The following is a 22738-nucleotide window of genomic DNA, read 5'->3' as shown; positions in this document are numbered from 1 at the left end:
ACACTGAAGTCATACAAAGTGTCTTCTCTGATCACAATGGAATGAAGCTAGAAATCAAGAAAAAGTGTAAAATTCACACATTTGTGGAAATAAAACAACAGTTTGTGAAAATTAAAAGAAGATTAGTTATACTTTGAGATGAATGAAAATACAACATACCAAAATTTAGGGAATACCTAATAAGTAGAGCTCAGGGGACATTTTATAGCTGTTAACACTCACATTAAAAAAAAAAAATGCATGGAACTCACCTCACAGTCATGCCACAACACAGTCAGGCTGGACACGAGAGCAGGGCTGTTTTGGCAAGCTCTCGGGTCCAGTCTGGCTTGTTGTGACATGACCGTAGGTGAGCTCCATGGAAAATGGCATTACAGTTGGTATTGTGTTCTGTACACAATGAGTGCTCAATAAGTGCTGTTCACTTTTACATAAAAAATTCCAATCAATAACCTAATATTGTACCTTAAGAAAGCAGAAGAGAAGAGCAAACTAATCTGAAAGCAAGAACATGACAGAAAATAATAAAGAAAAAAACAGAGATTAACAAAGTAGAGACCAAAAAAACAATAAAGAAAATCAACAAAACCAGAAGTTGGTTCTTTAAATTTTTAAAAAGTTTATTGATCTGAGAGAAAAAGCAGGAGAGGGAGAAACATCAATTTTTGTCATTCCACTTGGTTACTTCTTTTTCTTTAAAGCCTTACCTGAGGATATTTTTTCCATTGAGTTTTTTAGAGAGCGTGGAGGGGAAGAAGAAATGGGGTTAAGAGAGAGAGAGAGAAACATCGATGTGAGAGACACATCGATTAGTTGCCTCTTGCACATGACCCTGCTGGGGCTGAGGATCGAGCCTGCAACCATGGTATGTACTCTTCATCGGGAATTGAACCCAAGATCCTTTGGTCTGAGGGCCAAAGCTCTAACCACTTAGCGGCCCGGCCAGGATTTGGCTGCTTCTTGTGTGTGCCCTGACCTGTGATCAAACCCACAAACTTGGTGTACTGGGATGACACTCTAACCAACCAAGTTACCAGTCAGGGCTCAGAAGTTGGTTCTTTAAAAAGAGCAACAACATTGATAAACCTTTACCTAGACAATGAAAAAAAAAAAAGGTGCAATTAACTAAAATTATAAATTAAAATGGGGACATTACTACCAACTTTACAGACACAAAAGGATTATAAAAGAAAAACTATGAGCAAGTGTACACCAACAAATTAGATCATTTAGATGAAAAAAAGAAGTTCCTAAAAATACACAATATTACCACAACTGACTCAAGAAACATAAAACCTGAACATACCCATAACAAGAGAGCGAATCAATAATGAAAATCTCAAAAAAAGGAAATTCTACCAATCATTTAATTAAGAATTAACATCAATCCTTCTTAAACTCTTTCAAAAAACAGATGAGGAAAGAACAGTTTCTAACTCATTCTGAGGCCAGCATTACCTTGATACCAAATTCTGACAGACATCATTAAAAAATAAATCTACAAAGCAGTATCACTTATGAACACAGATGTAAAAATTCTCAGCAAAATAATCCCAAGAGCATATTAAAAGGTTTATACATTATGACTAAAGTGGGATTTGATCCCAGGAATGCAAGTGTTCAATGTACAAAATGAATCAATTTAATATATCACATTGATTCAAGGAAAGCCAAACATGATCACTTCAACTGATGCAGAAATGCATTTAACAAAATCCAACATCTTTTCATAATAAAAGCACTTAAACTTGGAGTAAAAGGTATGTGGTAAAAAATTAATCTTAATGTAAAGAGAGGTCTGGCTTTGGCCCTCAGTGATAGGTAACCTCTAGCCCCTGAATGTCCTGATAGCAGTGTCTTTGTTTGCCTGGGGTTTTGGCCACAGGAAGTCTAACAATGTGAGACTAAAGGTATTAGTGTAAACCTTAGGAAGGTGGAGACTAAAGGTCCGCCACCAGGAAGGCAGTATGTGATTGAGCAGCCAGGAAAACTCTGGATACCAAAGACTTGGGTGAGCTTTCCTAGCCAGCAAATACTCTGTACTTTTAAACTCTGAGGAGAGAATGACTGGCTGAAATCTCCATGTTTGGACCTCTCTCAGATTATGCCCAATGCATCACCTCCTTTGATTGGTTCAAATTTGTATGCTTTTACTATAATAACACTGTAATCATAAGTACAGTGCTGTTTGGAGCTGAGTCCCTCTAGTGAATTATTAAAACAGAGTAGTTTTAGGGACAAGTTTGTAGCCAGTTGACCTGAAGTGAAGGCAGTCTTGTGGATCTGTACCCTCTGACCGTACAATTTGCATATAATTCCAATGCAAAATGGAACTTCTTTAAAGAGATCAAGGGCATTTATGAAGACCCCACAGCTAATATCATACTCCTAAGATCAAGAACAGGGCACAGATTCCCACTTTGCCACTTCCATTCAACATTTTGTTAGAAGCTTTAGCCAGAGCAACTAGGCAAAAAAAAACAACAACAAAACAAACAAACAAAAAAACTCCAACAAACAAACAACAAAACACAACAAAAAACCCAACCAAAACAAATCGGAAAGAAAAAAGTCAAACAATTGCGCAAATGAGATGATCTTACAAATAGAAAATTGTAAAAAAAAAATAAAAAATCTCCACTATATTTGAATTAAGCAAAGCTACATCAATACACAAAGACCAGCTGTGTTTCTATACACTAGCAATGAACAAATTAAAAACTAAGAAAATAATTTCATTTATACGAGCTTCCAAAATAAAAAATACCTAGAGAAAAATTTAACTAACGAGGTGAAAGACTTGCACACCGAAAACTGTAAAACATTGCTGAGATTTAAGAAGAACTATGTTATAGACCAGTGATGGCGAACCTTTTGAGCTTGGTGTCAGCATTTTGAAAAACCCTAACTTAATTCTGGTGCCGTGTCACATATAGAAATTTTTTGGTATTTGCAACCATAGTAAAACAAAGCCTTATATTTTTGATATTTATTTTATATATTTAAATGCCATTTAACAAAGAAAAATCAACCAAAAAAATGAGTTCGCATGTCACCTGACACGTGTGTCATAGGTTCGCCATCACTGTTATAGACTGAACTGTGTCTCCCCAACCCCAAATTCACATGTGGAAGCCGTAACCCCTGTGTGGCTGTATCTGGATATAGGTCCCGTATGAAGGTAATTAAGTTTTTAAATGAGGTCATAAAGATGGGGCTCTAATCCAAAATAACTGGTGTCTTTGTAAAAAATACCAGAGCTTGTGCACATGCCCCCCAACACCCCCTCTTTGGCACAAGCCAGGAAGAGAGGTATCACCAAAAACTGAATTTGCTGGTCATGCATGGACTTCTAGCCTCCAAAACTGTGAGAAAACAAATTTCTGTTGTTTAAGCCATCCAGTCTATAGTATTTTGTTATGGAGCCCAACTAAGACTAATATAATCTAAGTAAAAGAAAAGACACCCTTGTTGGGGGCCAGATGTAAGCTGGCAAGGTCCTTGCACCTGCAGGGGCTAGCAAGGCTGGGACCCTTACCCACACAGTTTTCCCAGACTTGTTTGGATGGCGATTATCAGTAGAATGGGAGTAACATTTGTAGAATGAGAACAGCCTTTCATAGCTTGCCAAGAAGTCTATAACTATTTACTGAGATATGCTGTACTGAGAACTTGTCCTTCTGCTATGTCTCTCCCTTAGAGATTAAGAGGAACAAAGAATACATTCCTCTTGACAGACCTCCGATTCAGTGTGTTGTGTATAAATAGGATTGTATAGCTAATAAACTCGCTTCAGTTCATCAAGAGAACTGGGGTCCTCCCGACCCCGCTTTCCTGTCTTTCTTTCTTTTCTCAATTCCCACCTCCCTGCCTCAGCCCGGCTCAACCCTGTCAGGCTGGCCCTGACACACCCTGTGTTTATGAGCTGGAATATTAAATATAGCTAAGATGGCAAAATTACCCAATCTTTAGATTCAATGAAATCCTTATTAAAATTCCAATAGCCTTTCCTGCAGAAATGGAAAAGCTGATACTCAAATTCATACAAAATCACAAGGGGTTCTGAATAGTCAAAATGATGTTGAAAAAAAAAGAATAAAGTTAAAGGATTCCCACTTTCCCATTTTAAAACTTACTACAAAGTTACAGCGATCAAAATAATGTGGTACTGGTATAAGGACAGAGACACATAGATCAATGGAAGAGCACTAAGAGTCCAGATAAAACAATATATGGTCAATTTTCAACAAGGGGGCCAAGACCATTCAACTGGGAAACAATAATCCCTTAAATCAAGTGCTGGAACAACTGGATTTCCACAAGCATATTATACATTTAATATATAAAAATCAACTCAAAATGGGTCAAAGACCTAAACATAAGAGCTAAAACTATACAACTCTGAGAAGAAAACCTAAGTGTAAATATTAATGATTTTGCATTTGACAATGGATTCCTATATATGACACCAAAAGAACATACAACGAAAGACAAAATAAACTGAATTTCATGAAAATTAAAAACTTTTGTCAAAGGATATCAAGAAAGTGAAAAGACAACATATAAAATGGGAGAAAATATTTACAAATCACATATCTGATAAGGGCCCAGTATCTGAAATATATAAAGAACCCCTACAACTCAATAATAAAAAGCAAAACAACCTAATTAAAAAATGGGCCAAGGACTTGACTAGAAATTCCTCCCACAAAGGTATGCACATGGCCAACAAGCACATATAAAGATACTCAACATCATTAGTCATTAGGGAAATGCAAATAAAACCACAATAAAATACCAGTTCATATGCACTAGGAGGGTTAGAATAAAAAAATCAGTAAACATTGGCAAAGATTTAAAGAAATTGGATTCTCAGCCATAAATTGTTACTAGGAATGTAAAATGGTGTACCCACTATGGAATACAGTTTGGAGGTTCCTTAGAAAGTTAAATATAGGTTTACCATATGACTCAGCAATTCCATTCCTAGGTAGAATTGAAAACAAGAACTCAAATAAATACTTGTACATGAATGTCCATAGCAGTGTTATCCACAAAGCTAAAACTTAGAAATAACCCAAATGTTTATCCATGAACAAAATGTGGTAAATACATAAAACAGAATATTAGTCATAAAAAAGAATGAACTACTGATACATACTACAACATGGATAACCTTGAAAACGTTATGCTAAGTCAAAGAAGCTGGACACAAAGGTCACATCATTGTACGATTCCAAGCATATAAAATCCAGAAGAGGTAAGTGTATAGTCACAGAAAGCAGACTGGTATGATGCCTGGGGCTGGGAAAGAGGGAATGAGGAGTGACTACTTCATGGGTATGAGGTTTTCTTTTGGAGCAATTGATATGGATGGTGGCTTCACGTTTTGTGAATGTACTAAATGTCACTGAATTGTACACTTTAAGATGATTACTCTTATGTTACATGAATTTCACCCCAATGGATAAAAACAGATTATGATGATAGTAATTTCTACTAACCCGATGAATAATTCCAGCAGAGTGAAGGTGCTTGATTCCACACAGCATCTGATAGAGAAGGTAGGACATTCTTTCATGATCTAGTTCCATCTGAATCACTTGGCAAAGATTTGCATCCATGAGCTCCATGACTATGTAACTTCATGGGTGAAAAAAGATGACAGCTAAAGTGTACAGCAACAATCTAAGAATAAGGCACTAACATAAAATTTTAATTATCACACTTACACATCTTGAAATTCTTCTAGTGATTTCTGTGGTGTGAAAACATTCAAAAGGCCAATTATCTGCAGCAAAAGCAGAGAGATTAAAAAATTAGAAATTGCTACATGGGTTAAAAAAATCCAGTTTAAAATTTTCTAAATCTTATTTTCTAAGCTCAAGTAATTTCTTTTCTTTTGTGTAATTAAAACTTTATGGCCAGGGGCTGGGGATAGAGAGGGAGCCAGAACACAGAGGAACTTCAGGGCAGTGAAAATACTGTGTGATACAATAAAGGTGGACACATGTCATCATACATCTGTCCAAACCCACAGAATGTATCACACCAAGAGTGAACCCCAATGTAAGCTACGGGCTTTTTTTGGGTGATATGGATGTGTCAGTGTAGGTTCACTGCTTGTAACAACTGTACCACTCTGATGGCGATGCTGATAATGGGGGAGGCTACGGGTGGGGGGTTGGGGGGGAGGGAGGGGCGGGAGCAGGAGCTATATGGAAAATTTTTGTACCTTCCACTCAATTTTGCTATGAGCTGAAAACTTTCTTGAAAAAACAAGTCTTTAAAAAATTATAACAGAAGACCTCCACATAATGCATTCCAAAATGAACACTATGCTATACAATCCTCAACATGAATTGAAGGCAAATCTGAAATCTCTTATGTTCGTTTATAGCCAACTCAGAACCTCTATATAATCTCAGCCTTTGCCCCCAAGTTTTTCAGAATTCTGCACCTTCCCAGCTACACTCAGTCCCAGCATATTCCACTGGCCTGTCCACCGGCAGGCTTCTTTCCCACTGTTCTTCTATCCGCCTCTTTTCTCTATCTGTACCTTTCCCAGAGTGACATTACCTATGGCATTTTCTCCAAACATCTCTATGTGGGTAATTTCCAAATATGAACTAAGAGTCCTTGCTTAGCTCATGAGTCTCAGATATACATTGCAACTTCACAAGGAAGTCTCACAAATAATATAAAATTGAACTCGTTATTTGTACTCGAACTCTGTACTTTTCCAGAGTGCCTTCTCTTTTACAATAGAAGACTCAGAGTGATTTTGTTTTACTCGTTTTTCAATATTTGCACTGTAATAAATACTCTGAACAATGTTATCCATTGCATTGTCAGTCTGAACTTCAACCTCTTCTTTTCATTCTTTGTGCTACTACACAGGCTGAGGACTCTAATATCAGAATTCATATAATGACTAACACTAGGTTCCCTAACTTGATACTTTGGCCATACTAAAGTAACCATTTTAAAAACTTTAAATGCCTTTAAACATACTGCTTCATATGCTTGTCATTTACCTACTGAACTTTGTTACCTTCAAGATAGACCTCTTTTTGTAGAGTCTGACAACCCCTTGTCCTTGAGAGAGCTGGATTTTCTCTCTACTTTGTCCCCATAGTGTCTTACATGTTATTATGGCACTTAACACACTGTTGTGTAGTCTTATTTTCACAACAGCCTTGTCCCAGCCACACCAGGATCCTTGTTAGAAAGAGCTGAGCCTTATTCCCTTTATAGGCCTGGCACAGAGAAAGACACCTGGCATACATTTTAAAAATGTTTGCTGACAATTATACTTAGGGGCAAGAATGTTCTTCTAGGCATAAACTTATTATTATTAGGGCAGAATCTATGTTATTCATCTCAGCATAAAGCTTTGCTTAATGAAGGCATTAAAATATTTGTTCAGTAAATAAATTCAGAAAATTTTCAAACCAGAAAGGGTAAAACATATTTATGATAGGGGAAGGTGCTGATAAGAAACATTTAGCTGCTCTAAATGAACTCAAGGCTCCTAGCCAGTTGAACTGCACACTTGGAGACTTGGACAAATACTAACACTGCTCTTACTAAGATCTGAGAAATCCTAGAGTGGACGAGAGGTGTTGAAGATGAAAGGAATACAGAGACAGAAAGGGGACCGGTGTTTGTTCAGAGCTGAGGGGGTGGAAATGGGGAAATGAGAGCCATAGGACATACGGTTTCTTTTTGAGGTAAGGAAAAGTCACACACATCAGTGAGTAAACTAAAAACCACTGACTTATTCAGATTAAATGGATGCATAGTATGCTATCTAAACTGTATCTCAGTAAAGATGTTACAAAAAAGGACTGAAACAGTTCTCTGATTTTTCAAAAGGGAGATTATATCAATCATAAACTAGACAGCCAAACAAAGTCAAGGACTGATGGAGTGTGTGGCACATGACTACTGTGAGGGAAGTAACTGGAGTAGGAGCAGGTGAAATTCATTGAGAAACTTTATCTTCTTTTGTGAATAAAAACACAGTAACAAAGGACAACAGTAGTAAATCAGAGAAATGCATCTTGATATATTATATGAAGAATTAATAAAGGCATTTAAAAAAAAATGTCCCCAATAATAATTCCCATGTAGATAAGATAAAGAATTGGGGAGAGCTAGGTGATTTTTAGTTAGACATGTAATTTTCTCAGCAGACCCAAGGCTGCTAATGAATTAACCAGGGACCAGGAAGGCCTCCTGAGCAGAATGGGGACACGAAGCCAAGTAAAAGTCCGAACAAAGCAAGCAAGCCCCGCAGTCCAGGCAGAGCCAGATTTCACAGGGGAAATTTAATAGGGACAAACAGAAACTACTAGACTTATTCTCCAAAAAAAACCAAAAAAACAACAACAACAAAAAAACCCCAAAAAAACACAGAAAAAAGGGAAAGTAAAAAACAGGAGATGTGATGTGTTAGCAGGCCTGTAATAAAGAGTAACTTGTTTAGCCAATGTAAGTTACGTGGTGAGTGGCTTCCGCACAGGGGAGTATGATGTCCACAGTGAAGAGAAAATGACATGCCCATTCCTCTTGGAGGGTGCATCCAGGCATGCAGTGCTGTGCACTAGGTAAAAGTGTGTTCAAAGATAAGTGAAAAAGAAACTCAATTCTAAAAAAAAAAAAAGAAACTCAAAACCATCTATGAAAAGAGTGGGAAATGCATAATCACATGAATGTAGTTAATACCACTTAAAAATGGGTACGATGCTAGGTTTCATGTTATATGTATTTTACCACACTAAAAACAAACAAACAAAAAAACTAAAGAAGTGACTCGGGAAAGCCAGAGAGGTTGAGAACAATAAAGAGATGATTTGTGCAGAACATGAAAATGTTGAAAAGGCAAAACATCCACCCATCACAGAGTAAAAAAATTCCATTACCATTCCTGTTTCCTTTTATTTACTTTTTTTAAATCCTCACCTGGGGATATGTTTTTATTGTTTTTTTTTTTTTTTTTCTTTAGAGAGAGAGGAAGGGAAGAGAGAGAAACATCTGTGTGAGAAAGAAATATCGATTAGTTGCCTCCCATTCGTGCCCTGACTGGGAATTGAACCTGCAACCTTACAGTGTACGGGACAACACTCTAACCGAACGACCTGGCCAGGACTCCTTATCTTTACTTAACATTTGTTCACTGAACATTTGTTCAGTGCTCCTCTGTGGCAGCACTGTTCTAGGTGGCAAGGTTACTGCACGGACGGATCTGCGCTACCCCCACTACAGGATTGACATGTGCAACCAACTCTGCATGCCTTTCCTTTAGTTGACGGAGCCATCTTTCTGTGCAGCTGCCAGGCTCAAGGGAAGGAGAAGCCGGCCATCTCCTCATTACAAAGCTAAGGCAATGACACCACCTCCGTCAGGAAGCAGGCTACCAGGGGCACAAGCAGCTCTGAGTGCAGGAGGCCACCAGCAATATGCCTGGCTCCCACCTAGAACAAGACTGGCTGACACAACTTCCCTATCACTGACCTTAATCTTCATCTCTGTGCCTTTTCTTAAATGCTAATTTTCCTCTCTGGGAGGTCCACTTCCTCCAACAATCCAATTTTCACCCATTATTTAAGAACTAGAGGCCTGGTGCATGAAATTCGTGCATGGGTAGGGTCCCTAGGCCTGGCCAGCAATCAGGACCGATTGGGGCCTTCTGGCTGCTGGCTGGGGCCTCCCTTCATTCTGCACCGCCCCCTGGTGGTCAGCACATGTCATAGAGAGCAAACGGTCTCCCAATCGAACTTCCGCAGGGACAATTTGCATATTAGGCTTTTATATATATAGATTATCTAGATTCACTCTTCCCCAAAGCCTTTCCATTTCCTTAAGGCTCAGCAATTTCCTCTCCTGAAATCTCAGCATTTGTTTATTTTTCATCCACATGATTTCACAATTAAACTTCTATTAAACTTTGACAGTTAAAATTTATTGTTAGGTCTTTAACTCCTCATGCATTTGTTTTGTCTTCAAATTAACACTTTAAACCCCTAAGTAAGGAGCCTAAATTTTAACTTCCATGAAACTTCCCCTTGGTGACACAGAGGCTTGCACACAGTTAACTCTTAAAATGGAGTAAACTGTGTTGTCTGCAACCAGAATGTGCTGAGCTGACTACATTTTATAAACTCCTTCAGAGAAACACCACAAAACATCTCCGGTCAGGTACTTTAGGTTTAGTCATTCATAAAAATGTTCCTTGCACAATTCAATCCCAGTTTATTTCCTCTCAACATGGAGACATCACTATTAAAATAATTATAAAATATCAGTATGCTTAATGTAAGCTTTAAAAAGTGTAACTATTTGTTCTCAACACGAGTGAAAGTTGTATGTTTAAGTCCTTATAATCATTAGGAAATAGAATTGGAATGTTTTTCTGCTCACTGGCTAAAATGAGGTGACCAGTGAGAATGGCATTACCTACAGAGAAGACAGTGGATGGGGAAATGGTCTGAGGCTACACCCAGTGTCAGTAAACAAAGCTCCAGTGTCCATGTGCAACAGAACGTTTCCTGACCTGGCAGCTGACACAAACTAAAGTGAAGAGGGGATGAAGCCTAAATAGAGTCCTTCGAAAACACCTGCCTCTTTCAAAGTCCTTTTGCTCATGTCTGAAAAGTACACAATCTGAATTTCAGAAGCTGTTTTTCTTTTAATATAGTGAAGTTGAGAAAAAATTCACACTATAGATATATACACCTTCTATTTCTTTAAATATATTTATCATTTTATTTATTTTTTATTGATTTTAGAGCTAGAGAAAGAGAAAGAGAAACTTCAATAGGCTGCTTCTCCTAACATGCGGCTGACCAGGTATCGAACCTGCAACCTGGGTATGTGCCCTGATTGGGATGACGCTCCAACCAACTGAGCCACACTGGCCAGGGTGAAATACAAACCTTTTAAACAATGCTTCAATCCAGAAGAACAATTCAAAACATCTACTATTTTTAAAGTTTTTGATATTCATACATTCATGAACAAATCTTTATTTCATCTACACTTAAGAAACTTTCTAAAATGTCCCACTTACATTTTTGTGATTAACACATTTCATAAGAACCAGCTCTCTGTAAGCTCGCTTAGCATGGGTTTGATTCTGAAATGGCCGGCTTAGCTTCTTGATTGCAACATTTCTTTCAAGAATGGCATCATAAGCTGCACTGTAATAGAAATTAAAAAACAAAAATGTAATAAAAAATCTGCAAAACTGATTTTCTAAAACATGCATTCAGATGCCTCATGTTCTCCAAAGATAAATGCAATTGGACCAGTTTCCAGTCTCTGATGATCACCATGTTTCTTCTATTTATACTGCAGCACATTCCAAACAATGTACAGCACTAACTGCTTCTTACAATGCAAATGGACTCAAGAGACAACTGACTGTGACTGTGAAGACAGATTCTGCTTGTTCACTGGGCTCCTCCGAGATTCACCTATCATACAAACGGGCACTCAATGCACAAATGTTTACTAAGTGTTCAGGTTCAAAAGATAGCTTAACGCCTAAATGAACACTCATCCTGCACCTCCACCAGGGAAAGAAAACAAAGAATACACATGGTCATAAATTCTACTCAAAATACTTTCTGAAGAATTCTACATAAGTGCATCACTTCCATCCTCTTGGATACAAAATAAATACAGAAAGAGGAAGGGACATATAGAGGTATCTATACAAAAGATTATTATATGAAAAGTAAACCTTAAAATTTGTTTTAGAGGGGGAATTAAAAATCAAGGGGTTATAATGATGAATTCCAGATTTCAGGCCATCAGAAGCTGCTTCATAATTGTTAATGAACCACCTAAAATACTGGGAAATAGAACATCATACTCATTACTCTTCATAACTTCCTCTCCCGTGACCAGATGGCATCTGACGCATATTACAGGTAAGAGAAACACAAGCACAAATAAAGGAACATATCTTAAAATTATAGAATATTATAATTAAAAGAAACTTTAAAGTCATTTGGATTTACCACTGCCTGCTATAAGGCCAGAGGTTTGCCCAAGTTAAGTCAGAGAGTTAAAAAGTTAAGATAAGGCTAGAAGACTAAAACATGAAGTTACATCCTTCACATTGGGCCACCTAATAAACTAAAAAAGACTGTTTCTGCTTATGCGATATTTGAAAGTCAGCACACTCCTGATGACAATGGCTCTCACCTAACTGGAAACCTGAATTTGTTTTACAGCTCTCATACCATATCAATATATTGCAGAAATATATGCATTAAAAATTGGTACTGCATAAAGAAACACATCTGTACATTCTATATATACTATAACTATATATATATATATATATATATATATATATATATATATATACACATATATATATATATATGGTAGGGCAAAAGTAGGCTTACAGTTGTTTGTAGGGAAAATAATCACAGTAATTAATAAATAATACAAGAGTAAACTCCATGTTTTGTGTACTCACAATTGTGAACCTACTTTTGCACCAACCCTGTATATACATGCACATACCAAAATATACATAAGTATTACCGTCTTTACTTAGAAAGTGCCATATTTACAGATATATCCCTCCTAAATTAAAAAAAAAAAATTGAACATTAGAGGTCATGCAACATGTTTAGAAATTTTGACTATTTCAGAAACGGAGTCTTCTGAGAAGGAGCCAATGTCTTGTAAACCTAAATCAGACTGTAACACAGTTATAACGGTAGCTTCTGGCAGCACACCAACAGCGCACAAAGGAGAAAGAACACTCCCCAGGAGCAGAGTGAAGTAACTGGGAAACTGTTCATTCAAGGCTAACACTGCACTATATTTTGCCAAATTAAAGCCTCATTTGTTTGCACTCTTTCTATTTCATCAGAAACACTGAACAGAGTTTATCTTTTCTAGTCCTCTTAGACTGCCTATTTAAACAGAGGAAAAAAGCCAACTCTGTAGACACCTTCAGAGTTTGGTTTCATAATAAAAACTGTTTGAATAATTAGACCTTTACATTCCTGAAGATAAAATAAATGTAATCTTTTATATTATTTTGCTCAGGAAAAAAAATTAACCAGTAAATTCATTCTTATTCATTTTTATCTGCTAAATCAAAATAATATTTCAAACTCTCTAAAGTTCAAAAATACCTGAGCAGGTTATACTATTTTATATCCAGGGAAATGAGACTTCTAATTGCTGCCGAGTAAATGTGCACAAATCAGAAACACCTGGGGCCATGGGGTCCCAATCCAGACCCAACTGGGGCCCAAAACAATGCCTTTAAAAAAATTAAGTTCTTCAGTTGATTCTGATAGTGAGTTAAAATTTATTTAATATGTTTGTTTCATAGTAATCTTTTATTAAAGAAGCAAAAAATTGAAGATATTTATTGCTAGGACGGGGCTAAGTTGGCTTAAGGTCCCTTCAAAGGCAATTTTTTCAAAACAGTGGTCCACAAATTTCAAAATACACCCACCAAAGGATAAGTGAAGGTACAGAAACATTACTATATTTTCCAACAATATTAACTAATTTATAAAGAATACAATCCTCACAACTCTAATTTAATAAATTAGGAGAGAAAACAGGCTTAGAAGTATTAATTTGCCATGAGTCCCAAAGCTATTAAATCATAGAGCTAGATTCTGAACCAAGGGCTGCCTTTCAGCATACTTCCCAGGTTGACTTTATCACACTATTTTCCTTATTTTTAATTTGTAGTTGGTTAAATGTAGCTGGTTAGAATGACAACCAGCCAGCCATAAATGCTTTATAAAATGACCCAACTTCTAGTTTTTTTGATATTATATATTACTTCAAGAATACAGAAGAGAATAAATGTTAGTGTTCCCATTACATAAACTTGTTAACTTTAATTTCTTCTATATATATATATATATATAAGCCTAAGCAACCATTCGACAATTCGCTATGATGCACACTGACCACCAGGGGGCATATGCTCAACGTAAAGGCCTTGGAAACATGGAACAGACTGATAAATCTCAGAGGGAAAGGGGGAGAGGGGAGGGCAGGAAGAGATTAACCAAAGATCCTATATGCATACTAGAGGCCTGGTGCTTAGATTTGTGCACCGGTGCGGTCCTTCGGCCTGGCCTGCGGGGATCGGGCCAAAACCGGTTCTCCAACATCCCTTGAGGGGTCCCAAATTGCAAGAGGGCACAGGCCAGGCCAAGGGAATCCACCGGTGCAAAGGGCCTCTAGTCTTACTATAATTGCTCTGATTTAAAAAAAAAAAAATGTTTTTATTGATTTCATAGAGGAAGGGAGAGAGAAAGAGAAATAGAAACATCAATGATCGGCTTCCTCCTGCATGCCCCCTACTGGGGATCGAGCCTGCAACCCCGGCATGTGCCCCAACAGGGAATCGAATTGGGAATCAAACTGCGACCTCCTGGTTCATAGGTTGATGTTCAACCACTGAGCCACGCTGGCCAGGCTGATTTTTAAAAGAAATATATTGTTATAGGTAAAGCCCCCTTCTTTCTCTGTATTCTCAGTTAAGCACTATCCTGAGTTTGCTGTTTATGAATGTTTTCGTACTTTTCTACATACGTATGCACAATAAACATATGGTACTGTTTGCCTATTTTAAACTATATAAAAACTATATATAATGTAAGTATGGTCTGTATCTTGCTTTTAAATTCAATACTACACTTCTGGGATTATCCTTATTGATGCATATAGCTCTAGTTCATTTGAAACGTACAGTATTTCACTGTATGAATACATCACACTTTCCCATTCGCCTGTTGATTGATGCTGTTTTATAAATGGTGCTGCAGAGAACAGCCCTATGCATTTCTTTTCACGTACATGGGCAGGAGTTTTTCTAGAACCGGGAGAATCGCAGGGTCATAAACACATGATTTTTTAATAGATTCTAAAACAAATCCGGTTCAAGAAGAGGTAATGAAGATATAACTGTGCTTGAGTGAGGCTTAGAAAATTTCCCCAATCACTAGTTATGTGCTAACTTAGTGATCTAAAATCATGAGTAGGACTGCCTTAGTTTATAAGGAATGGTGCTGATATATAAAGTCTAGGCCTTTTATAGAAATTACTTGTAAATTAAATTTTAAAAGTACCTAAGAGTTTTGAAACACAGTTAGATGATATAGCTGACTTCATTCCCCAGAGTAGAGGAAGATTTCTGAACTTCCAGTTTCATTATAGTGGGAAAGTGATGATTAAGAAGCTTCTTAATAAACAATTAACTCTGGGAATGGATGTACACATGGGATCAACCAGCACCCACTTATTCTCTCCTGATACAGATATTTGTCTCTACATGGTTTTAACCAAGCATTTAATCATAATTTATCCTTGAAGATGGAGGTGCTGATTTATGGTTGTGTTTTATGAATAATAAAAAAGAACATTAATCCCTGAACAAAACAACTTACTGCGTCACAGCTTTCATTTAAATTATATAGTTTTAATTAAATTTTTTGAGGCAAATGAAACATTTACACCAAGGTATCTATATTACGAGAAGAGAAAGTAATAGAGTTAATGATTCTTTGCCTAATTTTCGGAAGTAAAAACTTACCATACTATTCCTTGAGCTCCTGAGCCTATAGGTTTTAAATTCTGATATCGTTTCAGGACTGTGAATGTAGAATCTCCAATCTCTACACTATAAAAATTGCTGTCACGCTTACTTCTGCTCATGATGGCAAGCAATTAATTTAATGGCTTCATCCAAAAATTCACCAAGAAGCTGCAAAATGGAACAAAATATATTGTTAACAAAATGAATTCATGCAATCTTAAAATTCAAGTTCTCACTCGCTCACTAAAGGTAACATTAACTGCTAGATCATGTTAAATGGGCTACTTCTTTAAAGAAAAACATTTAGAAAGAAAAAATATCACAGAGCCTGGTTAGCATCTGCTATACTTAAGGAAATAACTGATAATTGAAAAAAAAAACCCACAAAATTTTTACTAGAATAAACAGTATCTCCAATCTAGAAATCATTGGTATTAATATGCAAACTAGTACATGTCTTAACTTACTGGAAAACTGGAAAAAGAAAGTAAATTATAAGTAGACATATTTTCAAGGCCACTTCCACAGTATACAATTTGAAAACAGTCCTTTTCTTTTTTATAAATATATCTTTATTGATTTCGGAGAGGAAAGGAGAGGGAAAGAGAGAGAGAAACATCAATGATGAGAGAGAATCACTGACTGCCTGCCTCCTGCACATCCTCTACTGGGAATCGAGCCCTCAACCCAGGCATGTGTTCTTGACCAGAATCAAACCTGGGACCCTTCAGTCCGCAGGCTGACGACATGCATTCCACTGAGCCAAACCAGTTAGGGCTGAAACCAGTCCTTTTTATGTGTTTGTTATAGAGTACTGAAACTGTAATTTTTGTGAGAAATTGAGAAACTTTCATTCGAAAATAATTCACAATCTCATTTAGTGTCACCCGGGAGGATGACAGATGCCCATGCGAGTAAGCTGGTTAGCACGTCTCACCCTGCCTAACACAGAGCAGCACAGCGCTGTCCCCACAAGAGCCTGTCCCTGCAACATCCAGTAGTGACACATGCAAAGTTGTAATGGTTGAAAGAATGGTTGAAAGAGGTAGAAAAATAAGAAGATATAAGATAATATTACTTTAAAAATGAGAAAATATGAGAGAGAGAGAGAAGCATCTACTATATTAGGGTACAACCGTTTGGGGCATCAAAAGCATGACCTAAGTTCTGGCCACAGCTCTTTCTCTCTGCCTGATTAAAAGCCAGGCAGTCCCTCTCTACCCATTTGAGTATTGGTTATTAATAAGCCTATTTTCCATCCTTACTGGATGAAAGTAGCCTAAAACAAAAGGCATGCCGTAAGTCAGCTCCAACCTATTCCCCACGTACCACAATAAACCAAGGAATCAGTCAGGTCTACAGAATCACTGTGTGTGTGTGTGTGGCGGGGCGGGGGGGGGGGGGGGAGGGTGGTGGTGGTGGTGGTGGTGGTGTGTGTGTGTGAAGGAGGAGTTGTAAAACAATGCTAACAAAAGAAAAATAACGTCCTGATAAGACTTACAAGACAAAGAATTAACTCAACAAATATGAAGTGCCTACCATATGCTAGGCACTTAGCACTGTGCTGTGCCTACCATGTGGAGGCTAATGAATGAAATGGATTCTAACAGCTGAATGCTGAGAGAAGGAGGAAGCCGCTGGAAGGTGGGAGTAAGAGAGTTGGAAGAGGGAAACTAGTAATCTATTGCAATGATCCAGATGATAGAGAATTTTACAATTAGTGAGGATTCTTAGATGTGATGGAATTAAAAAAAAACAAAAAACAGTAAACAAAAAAGTCCAAAAAATATAGGCGTTAAAAAAAAAGACAAATTGCAAGCAACTAAAGAGTTGGATAAATTAAAGAAAGACCCAGAGAAACATTTCCATAATCAATAACTAAACTAGTCATGTAATACTCGAGAGGACTGTCTGGAATGGCAACACTCATAAATTCTGCCTAAGTAGGCAGACCAGAGGCTTAAAGGAAAGAGTTGGTAATGATTTCAACACCTTGTTCACAGATGACCCAATATGGGTACTGGTCATCCAGACCAACTTCCACCTTAATTTGGATTCCCTCCTTACCTACCAGAAGGGAAATAGGGAGGAAGGCAGAAGTGAGAAGAGGAATGCAGGAAAGTGTCAGGCCCTTCATCAAATATTCTCCATATTTATCCTGGAAACTGAGGCTGCCTTTGGCCCGGAAACAACTACAATGGTCTCCAGTGATCTACACGTGAGCTCCAAGGCCGAGCCCAGAGCAGCTGATGATGGGTGAACCTCAAGTAGCCAGACTGTGTGCCGATCAGACTTTCTAAGCTCCATGGAAGACATGACCCCTTCTCCTTAGGGAGAGAGGATCAGAGAGGAGGAGGTACTCTTGGTGCCTCACCAGTTTACTTACTGTTACCAGAGCAGGGAATAAAAAGGCTGTGTTTCAGATTCCAACTTGCTGGAAATAAAGAAAAAGCATAGAGCCAGGATCATATGCAGGACAGGTCTCCCTGTCTGTTAAAAGAGTAACAATAGCAAGGAGAGGCTTCTTTCTCAGAAGAGGGGTCTCAGAAAAGGGTGGTCCGACATCAGGAGTGGGGTCCATGGTGCTCACACAGAAGTCTGGACAGACCTGTGACAGCAGCTGAGCAGTGACAGCCACCAGACCCTCCAGGCACAGTGCAGCAGGAGATGGATGACCAGGTTAGGGAGCAGCCTGCCCAGGAGCCACAGCTGCCACTCAGGACAGGAGACAGAGCACGTGACTCACTCAAGCCCAGGTGTAGAATGCTTACTGGGTGCCTGAGTCAAGCTCTGGGCTGGTACTGTGAACATAGCAGTAATCCGCATCTGCCCTCCAGACCATGCAGTTAGACAAAGAGAGACATTCAGTTGTGTAGTAACTGTCTGGCTGAAACTATGGCATGAAAACAGCAATGAAGGCAATGGAAGCAAGCCCACACTAGTCTGGTCTCAGGAAAAGCTTCATTCCCCTAATGAGGTAATATTTGAGCAAGATCTGAACACTGAGTATGAGGTAACCAGGCAGGGAGAGAGAAGGGAGCTTTCTAGGCAGAAGAAAAAGCACATGCAGAGGCTCTAAAAATTCACCCACTTTCACAGCGCAATGGATGAGTTTTGATAAATGTGTACAACCCTGTAACCACCATCAAAATCACGACATAGAATATCTCTATTCCTGCAAAAGCTTCCCCGGTGGCCAATCCCTGCCCTCTATTCCTAACCATCCCTGGCAACCAATAAGTGGCTTCGCTGTGCCTTTTCCAGATCTTGATACAAGTGAACATCACACAGCATGATTTTTTTGCCTGGCTTCTCACTTGCCCAGATGTGTTTAAGAGACACCTATGCTGTGCTTTTTTGTATTACTGAGTAGCATTCCATTGTGAGGACATACCATTTGGACACATGGACTGTTTCCATACATACATATATATGGCACAGCTACTTAATTCTCTTGCCCATATTGTCTTCTTGTTGTTCAATTATAATATTTATATATCCTGGATATACATCCTTTATCAGATGTTTTGCAAGTATTTTCTTCCAGTCTATGTGGCCTGCCTTTCCATTTTGTTAACAGTGTACTTTTTAAAACTTTTCAGTTGAAATAATTTTAGACTCATGTACAGGTTGCAAAAATACTTCTGGGGATTCTTCACCCAATGACAGCATTTGACATAACGATTGTACCATTATCAAAATGAGAAAGTCTGCACTGGTACAATACTATAAGCAAACTTTATTCAGATTTTATGCATACATTGATTTTCTGTAAATTTATCACATACACATATTAATGGGAACTACATCTCAGCCAGGATACAGAACTCACCCCAAAGAGAGTCCTTCATGCTACCTCTCTATAATCATATACTGCTGCCAATTATGTTTTCATCACTATAATTTGTTTCAATTAAAATTTTATATAAACAGAATCACATAATATGTAATCTTTTGAGACTGCCTTTTTCAATCAGTATAATGCCATTGAGATTCTCCAGATTGGTGGAATATTGATAGTTTGTTCTTTTCTTACAGAATATTATTCTGTTGTATGAATGTAGCTTTGTTATTAATTCACCCTTTGTTTTGCCCATTACAAATAAAGCTATTTACTATGAACCTGCCTACAGATTTTTCTGTGAAAATAAGCTTTCATTTCTTTAGGGTAAATGTCCAGGAGAAGGATATGGCAGCTGCATGTTTAACATTTTAAGAAACTGGCAAACTTTTCCTAAAGTGGCTGTTACAACTTTGCATTCCCACCGAAATGCATGAAAGATCTAGTTCCTCCACATCCTATCAACTCTTATTTAAGACAGTGCAGTTTATTTTAGCATTTCTAACAGGTTTTGGATAGACAGATAAATGGATTATATAACTATCTCATCAGGACTTTAGTTTTTTATTTCTCTAATGGATAATAACATTAAACATCTCCTTATGTACCTTTCCCAGCTGTATGTATATTTTTGGTGAAGTGTCTGTTTAAGTGTTTTGCTCATTTTCTAATTGGGTTGCTTGATTTCCTATTGTTAAGTGTAGAGAGTTTTTTTTTTTTTTTTTTAATGTTCTGGATATATTCCTTTATCAGACACACAATTTGCAAATAACATTTGGCCCCTAAACAACATGGGTTTGAACTGTGCATGTTCCCTTACATGTGGATTTATTTTCAATAAATACCTATATTGTTTTGGATCGGAGGTTACATGGTCCTGGATACCAAAACAAAGATGTTTTCGGGGAGTCAAAAGTTATATGCACCAGCCCTGGCCAGGTGGCTCAGTTGGTTGGAGTAGTGTCCCATACACCAAAAGGTTGCAGGTTGGAGTCCTGATCAGGGAGTATATGGACAAGGATTAAAAAAAGTTATATGCTCCCAACCCCCATGTTATTCAAGGTCAAATGTATTTTCTATTTGTGGTTTCTCTTTTCTTTAAAAATTTTTTTCAATTACAGTTTACGTTCAATATTATTTTATATTAGTTTTGGATATACAGCATTATGATTAGATAGTTATATATTACAAAGTGATCCCCCCAATATGTCTAGTACCTACCTGGCACCATACATTACATTATTAACTATATTTGCAAAGTTGCACTTTATTTACATTCTTGTAACTATTTTGTAACTACCAGTTTGTACTTTTTAATACCTTCACCATTTCACCCAGTCCCCCAACACCTGTCTTATCTGGCAACCATCAGTTTGTAGTTGGTATCTATGAGTTTGTTTTAGTTTATTTTGTTGTCTAGATTCCACATCTAAGTGAAATTATATGGTATTTGTCTTTCTCTGACTGGCTTATTTCACTTAGCATAATACCCTCTAGGTGCACTTATTCTTTTACTAGAGGCCTGGTGCATGAATTTATGCATGGGTGGGGTCCAGCTGGCCTGCCCCAATTGGGGCCAATCCGGCCTTGCTCCCTGGTTGAATTCCTGGTTGAGGGGACAATTTGCATATTAGCCTTTTATTATATAGGATTTCCCTTGCACAAGAGGTATATTAGAAAAAATATTACTGGCTGAAACCGAATCCACCTGCCAGCACAGGCCCTGCATCTTCACCACCCCTCTACCTTCTCCAGTCTACACCACCTTCACTAGCCTACACCACCTCCAGCTCGCTAAGGGTGACAGTATTATGTGTACCGGTTAATAATAGCGGATTTTGTAATCAAAGAAAACACGAGAACTTCAAGAGAAACATCAAAACTGCTTTATTCAAAGTAATGTCCATCGCTAGCTACACATTTCCCCATCTTTTAGCTAATTTGTGGATACCGTCCCAATAGAACTTTTCTTGTTTTGAGGCAAACCATTCAGAGACCCAATTTTCCACTTCTTCATATGTTTTGAAGTGCTGCTCAGAAAGTGCGTGTGCCATCGATCGGAACAAGTGGTAATCTGAAGGAGCAAGGTCTGGTGAATACAATAGGTGGGTTAATACTTCCCAGGCAAGATCTTTTTAATGTGTCTTTAACTGGTTTTGAAGTGTGTGATGGTGCGTCATTATGAAGCAAAATTATTTTGTCGTGTCTTCTGGAACATTCTGGTCATTTCACAATCAAAGCGTGGTTCAAATTGATTATTTGTTGATGGTAGTGATCAGTATTAATGGTTTCACCTGGTTTTAGAAGTTCATAATACACCACACCTTCCTGATCCCACCAAATGCAGAGCATTGTCTTCTTTTCCAAGCGATTTGGCCTTGCAGTCGATGTTGACGGTTGACCTGGATCAGCCCATGATTTTGTGCATTTGGGATTCTCAAATTAAATCCACTTTTCATCTAAACTTACTGAACATTTAAATATGCAGATTTTACTACCAGACTGTGGTCTTTCAGAACTACCTCCTACACCTTAGATTTCCAAAACATGTCAGCTCTTTGCAGCGTTTGAATTTAATAAATAACTGCTAAAACAAAGATAAGTAGAACGTGAACTTTTAAAAAAATTACTGATTTTAGAGAGGGGGAGAGAGGGGGGGAGAGAGAGAGAGAGAGAGAGAGAGAGAGAGAGAGAGAGAGAATTGGAGAGGGAGAGAGAAACACTGATCTGTTGTTCTATTTATTTAAATATTCATTGGTTGCTTCTTGTATGTGTCCTGACCGGGGACTGAACCCTCAACCTTGCGGGACGATGCTCTAACCAACTGAGCTACCCAGCCAGGGCCCAGAATGTGAATTTCTTAAAGTAACGAATTACATAATAAACTGTCCTGTTTATCTTCACCATTGTTTTCCTTCATTAGCAGAATAAAGAAGAGAGTGAATTAGGTTTTTGGGTCCAGATTTACTTCTGTGATGTGCATAACAAGGAACAAGACTTTGCTGCTATCAGCTTGGCCCGTCCAGAAGATGGTGGAAGGATGAGCCTGAATGTGGAGACAAGCAAGTTAAACTAAATAGTTATATAAAAAGTACTTGGAGAAAACAGAGTGAGTTTAACGCAGCCATAGAGTCAGGCCTCACAATGAAAAATAATTCAGGCAACACAACAAAGTTTAGACATCAAAACCGCTGTAATCACCAGTAACCTTGGCAGGAAGCCACTGGGGTGATGTGGAGCTCCTGTCTATCTTCACCCATCCTGCGCTTGTGGCTGGCCACCAACAGTTCCCCCATCCT

At 37.9% G+C, this 22738-nt stretch overlaps 1 protein-coding gene across 5 annotated transcripts in view; it reads right to left on the bottom strand.

The window, feature by feature from the left end:
* Window positions 1-22738, bottom strand: part of MAPK8 (mitogen-activated protein kinase 8) — a 94805-nt gene that overhangs the window by 29775 nt on the left and 42292 nt on the right. For all 5 annotated transcript variants that reach the window (XM_036355908.1, XM_036355906.1, XM_036355910.1 and 2 more), the window contains exons 2-5: window positions 15596-15766; window positions 11075-11204; window positions 5733-5791; window positions 5505-5643 (exon numbers count right to left, since the gene is read on the bottom strand). In XM_036355908.1, the coding sequence (XP_036211801.1) occupies window positions 5505-5643; window positions 5733-5791; window positions 11075-11204; window positions 15596-15717 (450 nt within the window). In that variant the 5' untranslated portion in view covers window positions 15718-15766. The remainder of the gene's footprint in view (window positions 1-5504; window positions 5644-5732; window positions 5792-11074; window positions 11205-15595; window positions 15767-22738) is intronic.

This window comes from Myotis myotis, unplaced genomic scaffold (genome assembly GCF_014108235.1).
Source record: "Myotis myotis isolate mMyoMyo1 unplaced genomic scaffold, mMyoMyo1.p scaffold_m19_p_24, whole genome shotgun sequence".
In the NCBI taxonomy this organism is placed as follows: Eukaryota; Metazoa; Chordata; class Mammalia; order Chiroptera; family Vespertilionidae; genus Myotis; species Myotis myotis.
This window is presented reverse-complemented; position numbering and strand designations above follow the sequence as displayed.